Source organism: Schistocerca gregaria, chromosome 1 (assembly GCF_023897955.1).
Source record: "Schistocerca gregaria isolate iqSchGreg1 chromosome 1, iqSchGreg1.2, whole genome shotgun sequence".
Lineage (NCBI taxonomy): Eukaryota > Metazoa > Arthropoda > Insecta > Orthoptera > Acrididae > Schistocerca > Schistocerca gregaria.
The window spans coordinates 405,361,036-405,377,416 of NC_064920.1; the positions used below are offsets into that span (position 1 = coordinate 405,361,036).

Below are 16,381 nucleotides of genomic sequence, written 5' to 3' on the forward strand. Positions count from 1 at the left end.
TATTTCGCGACCGATCGGACCTTACATTCCGAATAGTCCTGGAATAAAATTTTTACGACTCTTTACAAGCCTCTTCTTTTTTCTCCTTTTTAAATACAATTTGGTGGCCTCCCAGGTCACCAAACCTCAGTTCGTGCGATTATTGGCTTTGGGGTTACCTGAAGTCGCAAGGTATCGTGATCGACCGACATCTCTAGGAATGCTGAAAGACAACATCCGACGCCAACGCCTCACCATAACGCCGGACATGTTTTACAGTGCTGTTCAGAACATTATTTCTCGACTACAGCTATTGTTGAGGAATGATGGTGGACATATTGAGCATTTCCTGTAAAGTACATCATCTTTGCTTTGTCTTACTTTGTTATGCTAATTATTGCTATTCTGTTCAGATGAAGCGCCATCTGTCGGACTTTTTTTGGTTCTACTAAACCCCGATGTCATTCCAAGCATGTGTGTCAATTTGTACCTCTCTATCTACATTATTCCGTGATTTATTCAGTTTTCAAATTTATACTGACTTTTTGATCACATGGTATAATACCACATATTTGAAGATGGTAGTTAAGCTACCGAAACTAGTTACCACTTTGTGAAAGATTTTAATGTTAAATGAGACAATGCATCGAAAATTTTCGAAAATTTTGAAATCTTTACTTTGTCTTACTTTGTTATGCTAATTATTGCTATTCTGTTCAGATGAAGCGCCATCTGTCGAACTTTTTTTGGTTCTAATGAAACCCCATGTCTTCTAAGCATGTGCGTCAATTTGTACCTCTCTATCTACATAATTCCGTGATTTATTCAGTTTTCCATTTTTTACTGACTTTTTGATCACATGGTATAATACCACATGCGATTTGGAGATGGTAGTTAAGCTACCGAAGCTAGTTACCACTTTGTAAAAGATTTTAATGTTAAATGAGACAATGCATCGAAAATTTTGAAAAATTTTCTAGGAAGTTTCTAAAAATTTTATAATTGTTTCGTTACAAGGAAATAACGAAGAAATTTGTCTTTCAAAAGATGGTTCGTTGTCAAGTTCTCTCGAACGCCATTTGAACCGGCGCAATATCGTGCCACCGATGTCGACGGCAGACAGCCGGTGTCGGGACGGTGGAGCGGTGGAGGAGGTGGTGCACACGCGCTCTGTGATCAGCCAAGGGCGAGTGCAGCGTGATCGTGTCGGGCGAGCGAGGCAGCAGGCAGCCAGCGGCCGGTACGGTACAGTTCTGCAGGCGCCAACGGCGCGGCGGCCCGGGGCGCGCGGGTTGTGCGGGTAGCCGGCAGCGTTCTCACGGCCCCTGCCGCCGGAGCCGCGCGTGGCCGCTGGCAGGCGCGAGAGCGCCACGCCACGCACTCGTACCGTACAGCGCGCAGGCGCCGATCCAGGGATCGGTTCTGGGGCGCGGGCTCACAGTTTTTTTACCGTCTCCATCTTCTCCCACCCCACCATAACTCGTTGCCTCACTCACTTTTGATGTGTCGGGCGTGTCGTATGTGGCTAAGATTTCAATAACACTAGAATGGATCATCCGATTTGGCGCTTCTATATTGCTGAAACTAATGAACATACACAACGAATTTTACATCTATATTTATACTCCGCAAGCCACCCAACGGTGTGTGGCGGAGGGCACTTTACGTGCCACTGTCGCTACCTTTCCTGTTCCACTCGCGTATGGTTTGCGGGAAGAACGACTGCCGGAAAGCCTCTGTGCGCGCTCGAATTTCTCTAATTTTACATTCGTGATCTCCTCGGTAGGTATAAGAAGCGGGAAGCAACATATTCGATACCTCATCCAGAAACGCACCCTCTCGGAACCTGGACAGCAAGCTACACCGCGATGCAGAGCGCCTCTCTTGCAGAGTCTGCCACTTGAGTTTGCTAAACATCTCCGTAACGCCATCTGACTCTAACTGTGGCAAAAGAAAGTTCTAAAGCATATCGACATATGTGCTTTCTGTAATAGTGTTCTCGGTAAAGAAAAATTTACCATACACGTCTTCCTCTGAAACTGCACAAAACACTTTACATTTTGGAGAGTCCCTCTCATGTCGTACAACTTCGTGTGGTTGTTCCGTACCCCATATTCTCACAATATGACGGCTTACCATTCCATTTAAATCGAATGTTGCCTCGTCACTAAAGACTAGGCGTAGGCTGGCCGCTATGGAGAAGCGGTTCTAGGCGCTTTAGTCCGGAACCGCGCGGCTGCTACGGTCGCAGGTTCGAATCTTACCTCGGGCATGGATGTGTGTGATGTCCTCAGGTTAGTTAGATTTAAGTAGTTCTAAATTCTAGGCTACTGATGACCTCAGATGTTAAGTCCCATAATGCTCAGAGCCATTTGAACCATTTGAACTAAGCGTGAAGAAAACTGTCATCCTCCGTCTTGCCCAACACATAATTGGTGAACTCCACACGTTGTTATTTGTCACCTTCACAAAGAGCTTGCAGTAGCTGTTGTATGGTTTCACGTGTAAAAGTCGACGCAAAACATGCGGGAGGGACATTTGCGGCATTTTGAGCTGTCGAGCTGCACGGCGAACGGGTTTCAGCGGACCCCTTGTGAAACTATCGCGAATGCGTCGACGTCTGCGTCAGACACTCGGGGACGGCCTGGCGATGTGCCTTTACACAAACAACCTGTTCCTCGGAACTGTCCATGCCATCGTCTAATCCTCTGCTGTAGGAGGATTCACACCATAATTAGTAAGACAGTAACGCTGAACAGTTATTACTGACACGCACCGCACAAACCGCAGAACAAAAAGCGCTTTCTGTTGTCCCGACACCATTTTTACTAGAACCGAAATGGGAATACACTGCTGGTACCTAGTGGGGAACCATGAAAACACGAGAGTTTGCTGTTTCCAACAAAAGTATGCTATTCACGCACGTATCTCAAATAACACAATAGTTATGATTTTTTTTTTAAATTGGATGGTTCTTTTTGATACACCTTGTATATAAAATATTTTAACACGGGGTGTTTCGAAATGAATGTTTGGTTGTTAAGATTTTGTACCATTTATTACAGTCAACTTACAACTGTAAATAATACATTTCAATGAAAGAGCAACTCAGACAGTTTTTCTTACAAGAGTTCAGTGAGAGCACCATTCGTCACACGGCACACATCACATCACAGGTGAGTTGTTCCCAAATTTTGATCAGTGTGTCTGAAGTAATTGTTGCAACAACTGCTTCAGCCGTGTTTTTTTAGTCGGATAGATGAGCTGGTAGCGGAGGTACATACACAAGATCCTTTATGAACACCCGAAAGTAAAACTGCATGGCGTTAGGTCGGGTGAATTTAGGAATACATGCAAACAAGCTCTGTCATCCGGTCCATTGTGGACAATGCAACGATCGGGTACCACGCCATTATACCAACTGTATACTGAATTATGTTAGTGCGGTGGCACACCATCATGCTGCCGAAAAAAGAACAGCTTCGTCCAGTTGAGGAAAGAGCCTCGTTGTGGCGCATCGATATAAAAAAACACCAGTTGCACTTGCTTCACTTAAAAAAGATAGGCCCGTAAACTTTACCGCGGGATGCGGCACATAAAAACATTGTCTATGACAAAGTCTCATTGTTTAAATGGTTCAAATGGCTCCGAGCACTATGGGTCTTAACATATGAGGCCATCAGTCCCCTAGAACTTAGAACTACTTAAACCTAACGAAACTAAGGACATCACAGACACCCATGTCCGAGGCAGGATTCGAACCTGCGACCGTAGCGGTCGCACGGTTCCAGACTGAAGCGTCTACAGCCGCTCGGCCACAACGGCCGGCCTCTCATTGTAACTGTACCATATCGTGGAGGTTCACTCACTCTCAGAAGAGGACATTTGAAGGGCTTATTTCAATAGTGGTACAAGCCCATTTTTGTTTATTTAGAGATACAGAGTCCTAAAGTTAAATGAGCGCTAAAAATCTGCAATTGAGATACCAGAAACATTCAAGCATATGGCTTCTTGCTGGAGATGAACGTTTCTTTCTGTTTGTTTGTATCATTAATTTCAGAAGCATTATAGGCAGAAAATTGGAGGTAATGCACTTGTAGCACTATTGAAATAAGCCCTTCATATATGTGTCCAAGTTTCTACTTGGGTGAAGTGTTGATACACCATTGAAGACGAACGATCTAGAAAATCTTCATCGTCATGCAGTAACACGTCGTTTGCAAAGTTGGCACGTATCGACTCGATGTGTACCATGTGGTGAACGGTGGTCACTTGAATACTCGTAACAAAAACTGTTTGACTTGCTCTTTCATTTGCCGTATTGTTTACACTCGAAATTTGGCTGTAATAAATGCTACAAAGCTTTAAAAACCGGAAATTCATTTTGAAAGTCTCTGTGTAGCAACAACAACAATAATAATACAAGTATTAATAATAAAATATTTGGAATACTTTAATGTATTAATAATAATTTACAACTACATACATACTCCGCAATCCACCGTATCATGCATGGCGGATGGAACATGGTAGCAATACCAGTCGTTTCCACTCGCAAAAAGAGCGAGGTAAAAACGAATCTCTATAAGCCTCCGTAGGAGAACTAATTTGTCTTATCCTTGTTGTCCTTAAGCGAGACGTACGTTGGCAGCAGTAGAATCGTTCTGCAGACAACTTGAAATGCCGATTCTCTAAATTTTCTCAGTAGTATTTAGCGAAAAGAACTTCGTATTCCTCCAGGTATTCCCACTTGAATTCACGAGGAATCCCCGTAATACTCGCGTGTTAATCTAACCTAGCAGTAACGAATCCAGCAGCTCGCCTCCGAATTACATTAACGACTTCGTTTAGTACGACCTGATGAGGATCCCAAACACTCGTGCGTTACTGGAGAATGGATCGAAGTAGTGTTGTATACCCAATCTGCTTTACAGTGGAACCATGGCGATACTTTCCCGTACACCCAGCATCATCAGTAAACAGCCGCATACTGCTGCTTACCATGTCCTCCAGATAATTTATGTGTATAGAGAATAAAAGCAGTCGTATCACCCTTCCCAAGGGTACTCCTACCGACACCTTGTCTCTGATTAATACTTGCCGTCGAGGTCAAGGTACTGGGCTGTGCTGCTTGATAAGTCTTCAAGCCACTCACATATCTGGGAATCTATTCCCTACCCTCGAACCTTTGTTAATAATCTGCAGCGGGGAACCATGTCAAACGCTTTCCGGAAATCTTAAACTAATTTATCTATACCAATGAGTAGTACATAATAGCACATTGATTTAGAATTGAGCGAGTAGGAACAGCAGTTCAGAAAAATTAAAAACAAACAACCTGAAATTTGAGAAGTGCATGTGTCACGCAAACTTCCACAATATAGAACGAAGTGTGTAATCACAGTTATAAGTATTTCATCGACCTTACGACTGCGACAATTTTTACGAGGTCATCACTATCAGTCTCCTTACGGGTTTGATGTGCCTTGTCACGAATTCCTCCTCTGTGAAAACTGCTTTATCTCAGAGCAGTATTTGCATCCAACGTCCTCATTTGTTGGATATTTCCCAATCCCGACAGTTTTCGCCCTCTACAGCTCCCTCTAGTACCATGGCCGTTATTCCTTGACATCTTCAGACATGCCGTATCATTTAGTCCCTTGTTCTTGACAATGTTTCCGAATGTTTCTCTCTTTGCGTATTCTGGGAAGAATCTCCTCATTTCTTAACTTATCAGTCCACATTTTTTTCATTATCCTTTTGCAACGCAACACATTCAACCCTTCGATACTCTACTTTTCCGGTTTTCACTTCCAAACGCATATTCTCAGATATTTCTTCCTCAAATTAAGGCGGATTTTTGATACTATAATAGGCTTATTTCGGCCAGGAACGTGTCCTTTGCCTCTTCTAGTTCAGTTTTTAAATGCTCATTGCTTCGTCCATTCTGTATTATCTCGCTTCCAAGGTAGCAGAAGTCCTTCATTTCGTCGTCACCAATTTTGATGGTTAGTTTCTCACTAATCTCATTTCTGTCATTCGTCATTACATTCGTCTTTTTTCGGTTTACTCTGTGTGTATTCTATGCGCAGTAGCCCATTCTATTCAACACATCTTGTAATTCTTCCTCACATTCACTGACGATGGCAATGCCACCAGCGAATCTTGTCACTCTTATCCTTTCGCCCCAAATTTTAACTCCACTCTTCAACCGTTTTTGCTTCCGTCTTTCCTTCGCAAGTCTTTCAGAGCTCTGTTAAACTAATATTGTTTATTTACTAAGATGGTATCTGTTCTTTCGGACATGTCCGTCAACGGGGACAGATGAGAATGTGTGCCCCGACCGGTACTCGAACTCGGGATCTCCTGCTTACATGGCAGACGCTCTATCCATCTGAGCCACTGCAGGGATTTATCTCTGGCACGCCTCCCGCGAAACCCACATTCTCAACGTATTGTCCCGCACTACATTCGTAGCGCCCCCACCCATTATACTCATTACTAGCGGCGCGTGGCCAATTCCCGTAAGAGTTCGGGCACTGTTTGTGCATTCGCACAGAAGAAGATGGTCAAGTGGCCAGTGAGAAATGATCACAATTAGAATAAGCGTAACTCCGGACACGAACATACAGTTTATATAGCACGCTGCTTGAGGAGAGATTCCACCAAAAAAAATTTAACTTTTCTTTTACTTTGACGACAGCAACAAAAATTTAAAATCGTGTCTATTATGTGAAGATGTAGCGGTATCCAAGTTTTAAAGTCCATAGCTTCATAGGTTTTCGAGTTTTTAATTTTTAATGTGGTTTTAAAGGTATTCTTGGAAATCAGCTTTTGGTACTCATACCACAGTTTTCATAGCCAGATTTTGTAGGTACATTCACAATACATAGCTCAATGATTCTGTGCATTCATTTTATGAGTAATAATAATAATTTATTTTCAGTGTTTATTTCAAATTTGAGCCTCAAATTTTACGTAACTATCGATACATAAATGTAATGACAGAATAAAAAATTACATTTTCGATCATATTAATGCATACAATTATGTAAACACATCAAGACTACTTCACGCAAAAATTTCATTCAGCTTGGTTAATGTTTATTATAAAAAGTTGGCACTAACTTCGAAAAACGAACTTGTGGTAAAATGGTTTTTAACATTTTATCGAAAAATGAATTGCTGCAAGACATAAGCCCATTAAATTTCAGCGGCAACTTAACATTTTCCATTCCTCCTTATATGAATCTTCTTATTGTAATGCCGGCCGCGGTGGTCTCGCGGTTCTAGGCGCCGCAGTCCGGAACCGTGGGATTGCTACGGTCGCAGGTTCGAATCCTGCCTCGGGCATGGATGTGTGTGATGTCCTTAGGTTAGTTAGGTTTAAGTAGTTCTAAGTTCTAGGGGACTAATGACCACAGCAGTTGAGTCCCATAGTGCTCAGAGCCATTTGAACCATCTTATTGTCATCTCAAGATCAGGGTAGCCTTTTTTCTTGAATTTTCTGAATACAAATCTACTCACAGTCTTCTTGAGGAGGTGCAATGGTAGGAATATCCGATTGTAGGCCGATGCCTATTTCCTCGACTGTGTTGAACAGGACTTCAGTGTACTCCCTAAATTTATTTTACGCAGAAAACGAGCAAAGTAATTGGTTTCCAGCGAATGGCTGCCAACTGTTTCGCTTCAGTTTTCCTGGAAATCTTTCAACTTGTATTTCCCAATTTGAGTTTATCCCAAGGCTGGAGGAAAGATGGTTTTATTTGACGATGATAGACATCAAAAAATATGTTTGGCGTTCTTAGGGTGCCACATCTCCTTACGCGACCAGCATTTCAAACATTTCTTAGATGTACTTGTAATTTGAATACAGCCAAACCGTTTTGGGATCTAAGAGTAAATACTACAAGGATGTGAAATATTTATTAAGGTCTTTTTTTCAAAATGAACCTTTAGTGTGCAGTCTCCTCTAAAAATCTAGAGCAGCTGTTTTTAAAGGGATGAAAAATAGCATGATGGTTGGGTTAGGAACTTCAAAGCGGTCAGACACATCAACATCTACGTATCAGTGCAGTATGCCTAGTCTGTATCTTTATTCTCTGCGATGGTGTCTTGATACGTTTAGTGTTCTATTAATATGCTTCAAAACATTGATTACGCCAAAAAATTAAGTTTACAACAATATTACAATAGATTTCCATGCAAAGCCGAAGTGCAGAAATTAAAAACGAAAAAAGTATTAGAACTCCACTTTTATTTTAAGCAATATGGCTGACGAAAGTGAACGTCATACAGGATCAGAGAAACAAGCGTTTCCCAACAAATGTCTCCCAAAATTTTCACTATTTATGTTTTATGTATTCAGAAGGAACTCTCAAGAATGAATCTACAGTTAGATCATGTTACCGTACTGCTTTTCAGGTTGCAAAGGATTGCACAGATTCACTGATTTTCGGGTTATGTTGACAGTGTGAAAACTATACTACAGCTAGAATTTATAAACCTACAGTGTGACTTTTGCTTGATTAGTTTCGTAGCAAAATTAGTCTCGTAGACTCCTGTTTACACAAAGCAAATTTTCGTGGCTTTACAAGGCAACAGCTACGATTGTGCCAATGTTTAGACTTGCATGTACATGCAGCTTTTTTATGCGATGAAATGAACTAAATCCAGCCATAGAAGCTCATTGGCAGACTTCAGCTTAAGAGCTTGTCTCTGAATTAGCATTACTCGAAAAATTGTAACAGTCACTGACCTTTTACTGAAAGGCAAAATAAGCAATATTAATGGACTTTCTGTGTTTTTATATTTAACGTTTAAATAAAATTGTAATGAGATTAAATTTGCCAATTTACCTTTCGTCCTGAACAGAAGTCCACTACAGGCTGCAACAGCCATAAGAAATATTATGTTTTTATTTAGCTGTCCCCCGTTCTTTTCATCATCAAGGTATCAAAAAGAGACTTCAAATTTAATTGTCATTTCTCATTAATAAAAGTCTTAAAAATAAATTTGCCTTGAAACGTGTTAATGAGTTTTCCTGAAGCGATACATTGCTCATTTCTGTGGCGTGAGCGCGAGCCAGCTTGCACGAGCAGCTAGGCTTATCTGCTAGACTTCTTAGCGTCCCTGTACCTGTGAAAGGCTGGTTAGGCCGGCAAGAGCCCGAGGCTCCCTGCCAGTGCCACTCCATGCGAATGTCACTCCGTTCAAGTTTTCCAACCGCAAGTGTTCCAACCCCCCAAACCAGTCAGGAGACTGACGAAAACAAAATCGATTTTAGGGACTGTAGTGGAAATCCTTCTTTATGGTAAAGCTGCTCAATAAAACGCGCGGACTACTCGTGTCGCGTCGCTATACGATGCCAGACGTGCGCTGCCGGTTTCACTGCAGCTCCATTGCTCTCCTTCCTGTGTTTACGCTCGTTTCAAACAAACTCTGACTGCAGTCCAGACGGTATACATTACAAGTCATTCGCGCCTGTAGCTACCGGGAAAGACAATGCAGCCAGTTACTAAGCTTCTTCTTCAGATGCACTCACACTGACTGGAGCATGGGGTTGATGTTATAGCAGTCCAGACCTCTAAAGTCTATGAAGGAGTCTCGATTTTAATACTGGATTTCGAATTATAAATCGTACAGCATTCTGGCAAGACAATAGCCGACTGTTCTACAGTCGCACTGAACACGTGGCTAAATGGGTTTCCGGGTGTGACGGTTTTCCTGTCCAAGTTGTCCCCTGAGTCAGCGTTTTTACACCTGCAAACAGGAAATCTATTGAGATATTGCGTATTTGGACGTTCGCAATGTGGAGAGGAAACCGCAGCATTCTCTCCAATAATCACGTTTTCCTGAAAGCATGACACGCCCTTGGTAGGCTTTACAGTTCTGTTAGACCGTACAACCGTTTATAACGTTGTCTCCCAAGTCTGTCAATACTCGGAGGATGCGAAACAAAGGATTTTTATTTTTTGGCGATTATTAACCTGTGTATTTCTATATATATAATCACTATAGGTCTGCACTTCTTTGAATCTTCTCTACCTCTTCAGTTAATATAACCTGGGAAGGATATCAGATCTCCCGACGCTTCTGTGAGTGAAATCCTCATTGTCCTTTAAATCACTTTCTTCGAAGTGTTCTTTCCTCCCAATTAGAATTATGTGTTCTTTTCTGAAATGATCCGGAAAGATACCATTTTATATCTGACGGTTTTGATTCATTGCAGAATCTTTCTACGCGAGGGTGTAACGAAGCAATATTGGCTCTTTTCTCCTACTCGTGTGTATGATACGAGTATTAATTTGTTTATACTGAAGGTCAGCTGGTAGTTTTGAACAAAGCCACAACCGTCTGTAACAGAGCTGATTCCGTCACTCATCCTACGCATCTGGCGATGATTCCTCCTCAGTAAATGACATTCTGAACTCTGTTCGATAAGCGCACTCAGTTTTTTAATGACAGTGTTTTCAAAGGCCACATTGATTTTACATGGGAGATGTTCGGTGTAGTAGAAGTGGTTTTTTGTTTTTGTTTTTCTTTGTGTAGCAAAGATGACACAGATTCTAACAACCGTCAGGTTCAGTCACCTCCCCTTTGTTCCTGTATTATTTTTAGTTCCTTTCGAATTTTCAAACATACACACAGTACTTTCTGATCAGAAGAAAGTAGGAAAATTAGAATTTACGGTTCCATTGACAGCACCGTCATTGAGACGCTATCTGGTCAAAACTATCCTGATACCCCCACGTAGTGTGGAATTGAGTACTAGATATTACGAGAGGCTAATCTACCAGTATAAAGGAACGCGAGGAGGATTGCGCTGTCAGCAGAGAAGCATTAATGGCATAATGCGTTGTTCAGGACAGATATGTGACTTCGAACGTGAGCTACTCATTGAATGCCACCCGAGTGACAAATCCCTAAGGGATATCTCAATCATTCTAAAGCTGTCAAGGTCGACTTTTGGGAATGTGTTTATGTAGTGGAAAGGCGATGAACAACCTTAGATAACCTTAGACGAAGCAGACCTCATGTACTGATTGAGAGCGAGCATCGAATAATGCAGAGGGAGACTGAAAAAAGAAGTCACGCGAAATCAGTGGAAGGGATCACTTGTGAGGTCTAGAGTACTACTAGCAGTCCAGCAAGCACAATGACTGTGCGAAGAGAGTTGAAAATAATGGAGTACAATAGTTGGGCAGGTAGTTAGTATTAAGCGACGTTGGGGTAAAGAGGAACATGAATGGACAGTGTGTGGCTGGAAATGAGTGAATTAGATCATACGCCGCGGCAGTCCCATGGGAAGGTTCGGGTTTGGCGAATGCCTGGCGAACGTTATCTACCATCACGGGAGGTGCCAACAGTGAAGTACAGAGAAGGTAGTGTTATGACACTGGGGTGGCAGTGTGGTCCCAATATTGTGCTTAAGAAAACGCTAAATGCTGAAGGATATGAACACTTGCTGCAATATTGCGTACTGAGTGCTGTAGAGGAACATTTCGGAGACGATGAGTGATCTTATTAGCATGAAAATGCACACTGTCATGAAGCAACATATGTGTGGTAATAGTTTGAGGAAAATAACATTCCTGAAACTGACTGGCCTGCCCAGAGTCCCTACTTCAAACCAATGAAACTTCCTTGGGATGAGTTAGAACGTGGACCAAACTCCAGACCCCCGCGTCCAGCATCATTGTCTTCTTTGGTTTCGACTTTTGAGGAAGAATGGGCTGTCCTTCATCCACAGACATCGAAACACCTCATTGAAAGGGTCCTCAGCACAGTTCAAGCTGCCATAAATGGACAGTGTCGATGGACCCCACGTTAATATTGACTAATCAGTGTCCAGATTCTTTTGATCAGATACTATTTGTGCAGATTACTGGCAGATTAAAACTAGGTGCCGAACCGGAACTTTTGGCTTTCACAGCAAGTGCTCTGAGGTACCGAAGCACCACTCATAACCTGTCCTCACAGTTTTACTTCGGCCAGTACCTCATTTTCTACCGGCACCCCCCCCCCCCCCCCCCCCACCTACACCCCCATGACATTCCTTTCTTCCTGGAGTGCAGGTCCTGAAAGAAAGTTTCGGCAGAGAACTTCTGTCAAGGTGAGAGATGAGGTAATGGCGGAAGTAAAGCTATGAAGACGGGCCGTGAGTCGCTCTTGGGTAGAGCACTTACCCGCGAAAGGCAAAGGTCCTGTCCGGCATGCAGTAATCCGCCAGGACGTTTCATATAAGCACACACTACGCTGCAGAGCGAAAAATTCATTTTAGATAGTGTATGTGTTCTCTGCTGAAGACGTGGTATGTTCAGTGATACGGATGATGTCTCCTGCTTAATACTATGTCCCATCATAAAGTATCATCAGTAACTGTTGCTATATAGCAATATATGTGGTCAATAATGTCCTAGTTTGAGTGTTCTCTATCTCGTAGATCAGACTTAATGTCTTGATGGAAGTATTCAGCCATAATCACAATATATATAAATATGACATTAAAAATGCTGATAGGCTGCTATAATGAAGGAGATACAAGTGGTAGTAAATCTTTTATTCTGCTGGCGCGTTTCGGGCAAAGCCCATGGACAGCATTTCAGCTTTGCTGAAAGCAAGTAGAGCAACTAAACGAACGCATATACATGCCACTTCTTACAAAAGTAGTTAAAGTGGACGTATATGACGTCCATAAAAAACTGACGAACAATCCTTATTGTCGAATACAGTAAGTGACGTAGATCAATAACGTGACATGAGACTGGTTCACTACGGAGCCGTAATGAGAGCACACAGTACATAAGCTGAGAGCCCTCTACATCGTATTATGCGTCGTAAGTTTAAGAAATAGAATCAGTAAAATAATTTTCATGTTATTTTATTTTTCAATAAAACTATGAAAATGCAAACATATACAAAGGTACACCTGAACTTTGTAGTTTCTCGTGAAAGAAATACGCCACAATTGTCAGAGAAAAGCTTACCATACTCCCTCTACAAGACCTCACGACTGATTATAACTTTGAGTGCACAAAATATTTAGCTAACTTATAAGGAATTTCACAATATTTAGATTGCGGCCTTAATACAAAGCAGTTTATAACAAAGCAGTTGAAGTTTAACATACAATAAAAAGCCCTTTTTTATCCATTATTAAATCTTGAAAGAAATCGAGAAATCATTTACGATGACCTGCTACCTGCACATTTATCAAAAGATTCATGTCCTCCTGATAGCTCACGTAAATTTCAATCTCCTCCAAAATATCTATGATCATGCCTTTATTACAACACTGTACAACAGACAAGACGTCGTTAATGCTTCTTAAGCAATGCTTGCATTCTCTTAGATGGTCCCCTACTGCGCTACCATTTCTAGCATATTCATGCCCATGATACCTGACCTGAACATCTCTTCCAGTCTGTCCAGTGTAATGTTTCGCACACGAGCCCCAATTGATCTTGTAGACTCCTGCCCTGCTAATATTATTAATCGATGGCTTCAAGCTGTGTCACAGTATTTTGTGCAATTTTGTATTTGTCCGGAAACCCACTGCAACGTTGACTTTATCGGACGCATTAGCAATTTATCTGACATAGGACTTTAGTAACAGAGAGATACTTACTGCTTCGTCTCGGGTCTCCACTAACCTCACATTTCCTTTCAACTTCCTTTAAGACCACACTCCCAATTTTTCTTATTTCTGCTTCAGTGAAACCATTTGCTATACCTATTTTAATAATCACATTTGTCTCCATCTCAATAATCTCCTTCGTGGCGCCTAATTTTGCTACACGATAAAACATGTAATTAAAAATTCTCGCTTTTGTGTCGGTGGATGACATGAATTCTTCGCAATCATCAAGTCAATGGCTGTCGGCATACGATAAATATCAATCTTCAATACCTGTTCAACGCTAATGATTTGCAAGTCCAGGAAATTAATGTTGTCCTCCACTTCTATTTCCATAATAATTTCCACATTTTTATGCAATGGCTCAAATGGCTCTGAGCACTGTGGGACTTAACATCTATGGTCATCAGTCCCCTCAAATTAGAACTACTTAAACCTAACCAACCTAAGGACAGCACACAACACCCAGTCATCACGAGGCAGAGAAAATCCCTGACCCCGCCGGGAATCGAACCCGGGAACCCGGCCGTGGGAAGTTAGAACGCTACCGCACGATTCACGAGCTGCGGACTTATATACAGTGCATTAAGGGTTCTTATAAGCTTATGAAAATCAGCCTCATCACCTTTGAAGACCAGAAAGACGTCTTCAACGTATCTACAATACAATTTTATCTCGTTTGAAATGTTAGAGCAAGTAGTGAAGAATTTATTTTCCAGACGATTAACAAAAATTTCTAAAAGTATTCCTAATGTACTTGATCCCATAGCAAGGTCTTCCTTTTGGTAGTAAATTTTCTGACTGATAGGAAAGTAACTAAATGACAGAAATTTTAACCATTTCCAACAGTTCAGTAGCATACACAGAGTCCATTTCTCCAAAGCACATAAAATTATTATAAACAGTTTGTAACGTTTCATCAATTGTAACTTTCGTTTATAGGTTCTTTATGCCAAATGAAAGGTTAATGCTGTTTGGGAAAGGAGGTTAAGTGAGGTACATTGTTCTTGTGGTCTCCCGTATGAAGCCTGTTTTGGTGCACCTCTCCACTCTATTCCGTGTACGCGCTTCATCTCTGCGTAATTGCTTCGACCTGCATCAAATTAAAGCGCTTGCCGTACTCAAGCTTTGGTCCCCTATACAGTCTGTATCCCCAACGCTTCCTTCCATTACTTGTGAAATGTACACCGAGACATAATATTTCTTTAATGTTCCTCAGCAGTCTCTTCTCAGTTGGTGGTAATCTTATTTTCATGATTTGTGCGACAGGCGTAACATAAGTAACATTACAATAACTGTATTTGAATATGTGTGTTGGATATGTGATCATGTCCATTTTTGAATTCAAATTGCATTTACTGGAGATAACTGATCTTTATACTTGTACACATCGTCTGATATAACAAGGGCTTATTTCTCACCAATAAAAGCTCTCGTTAGATAGAGACCACATCGAGATAAACAATAAAAAAGAAACTAGATGATGTAAAGAAAATTCTAAAATACATAACTGACAAGAAGAAACCGTTTTATAACGTATCTGCCAATGGCCAACGAAAATTGGACAAGATAAAGATGAAGCACACCGAAAATTGCCTGCTTTTCTGTATTTCGATTGTAGTTATATTCTGAGTACGTCATCAATAAACGTATGTACTTATAACACACTATTTTATTGCTACAATGAATATGAATAATATAAGCTTGCATAACACAATCCTTCCGCCGAAAACAGAACGCTAGTTGCCTCATCAGCATTATTAGGTTCGAAAAAAGAGTCATCTCCTGTATATTCGGTTTGGATTTCTGACCACACACTGCTGCTTAAGTATGTTGTATTTGTGTATATTGTTTCATTCTGGGACCGATTGTTATATAGCAGCTGCACGACACCATGCTTAAACTCGTTGTATAGTGAAACAGTTTTTGTGTCTCCTGGAAAAGTTACTTTGTGAGATATGACACCTATTCCAACTTACCGATTCATTTCCATGTAGATTTCTCTGTCTCGTGATGACTGGGTGTTGTGTGATGTCCTTAGGTTAGTTAGGTTTAAGTAGTTCTAAGTTCTAGCGGACTGATGACCACAGATGTTAAGTCCAATAGTACTCAGAGAGCCATTTCCATGTAGAGCGATGCTCGATAGTTCAGTTCGAATGTAAGGTTCTTAATGAGAGACATTCCGACAAGTCATTGACCCCGGCTGGTAGCTACTCGAAAACTCCTCAAAACTAATGTATGTACCAAAGTGAGGCATAACGGAATAATCGGAAACAGTTTTCAAATTTAATAAACCAAAGGACGAGTTGATCGAAGATATGTGCGAGTTTGTAGTGTTAAAAGAAACACTATACATGGTAATGTGAATAAATATCCAGTTCCTGTTGTGGGAGTAAGCTGCCTGTAGTTCTGCCGAACTTCACCTCCAGTTGATCATCAGTGGTTGTTCCCAGAAGTGAGAACCGTACCGGCCGGCTGACGGAGCGCTTGTTCTCTAGGAACAGGCGGTCAGATGTTCGTGCTGTTAGGTGCCTGAAATTCGCAGAAGCATCTGAACAGCCGTCTTCTTCACCCACAGCAAGCGTTCGGAGAACACCTCAGCGTGCTTTTGTCGTTGGTGATTTGATGTGAATTCCAAGTCAGGGGGTTAATCCCTCCTCCTATTCTGACTCGTACTAGTGTCCGGTTGTATTACTGGGATGCAAAATTAAAAAAAGTAACGATGTTAATGTGCGCATGATATTTTTTTGGGGACGAGGGGAA

The 16,381-nt window shown here is 41.5% G+C and overlaps 1 protein-coding gene across 1 annotated transcript in view; it reads right to left on the reverse strand.

Annotated features, from left to right (window-relative positions):
- Window positions 1-16,381, reverse strand: part of LOC126351095 (serine/arginine repetitive matrix protein 1-like) — a 70,839-nt gene that overhangs the window by 25,027 nt on the left and 29,431 nt on the right. The window contains exon 3 of the mRNA XM_050002577.1: window positions 15,973-16,150. Within this exon, the coding sequence (XP_049858534.1) occupies window positions 15,973-16,150 (178 nt within the window). The remainder of the gene's footprint in view (window positions 1-15,972; window positions 16,151-16,381) is intronic.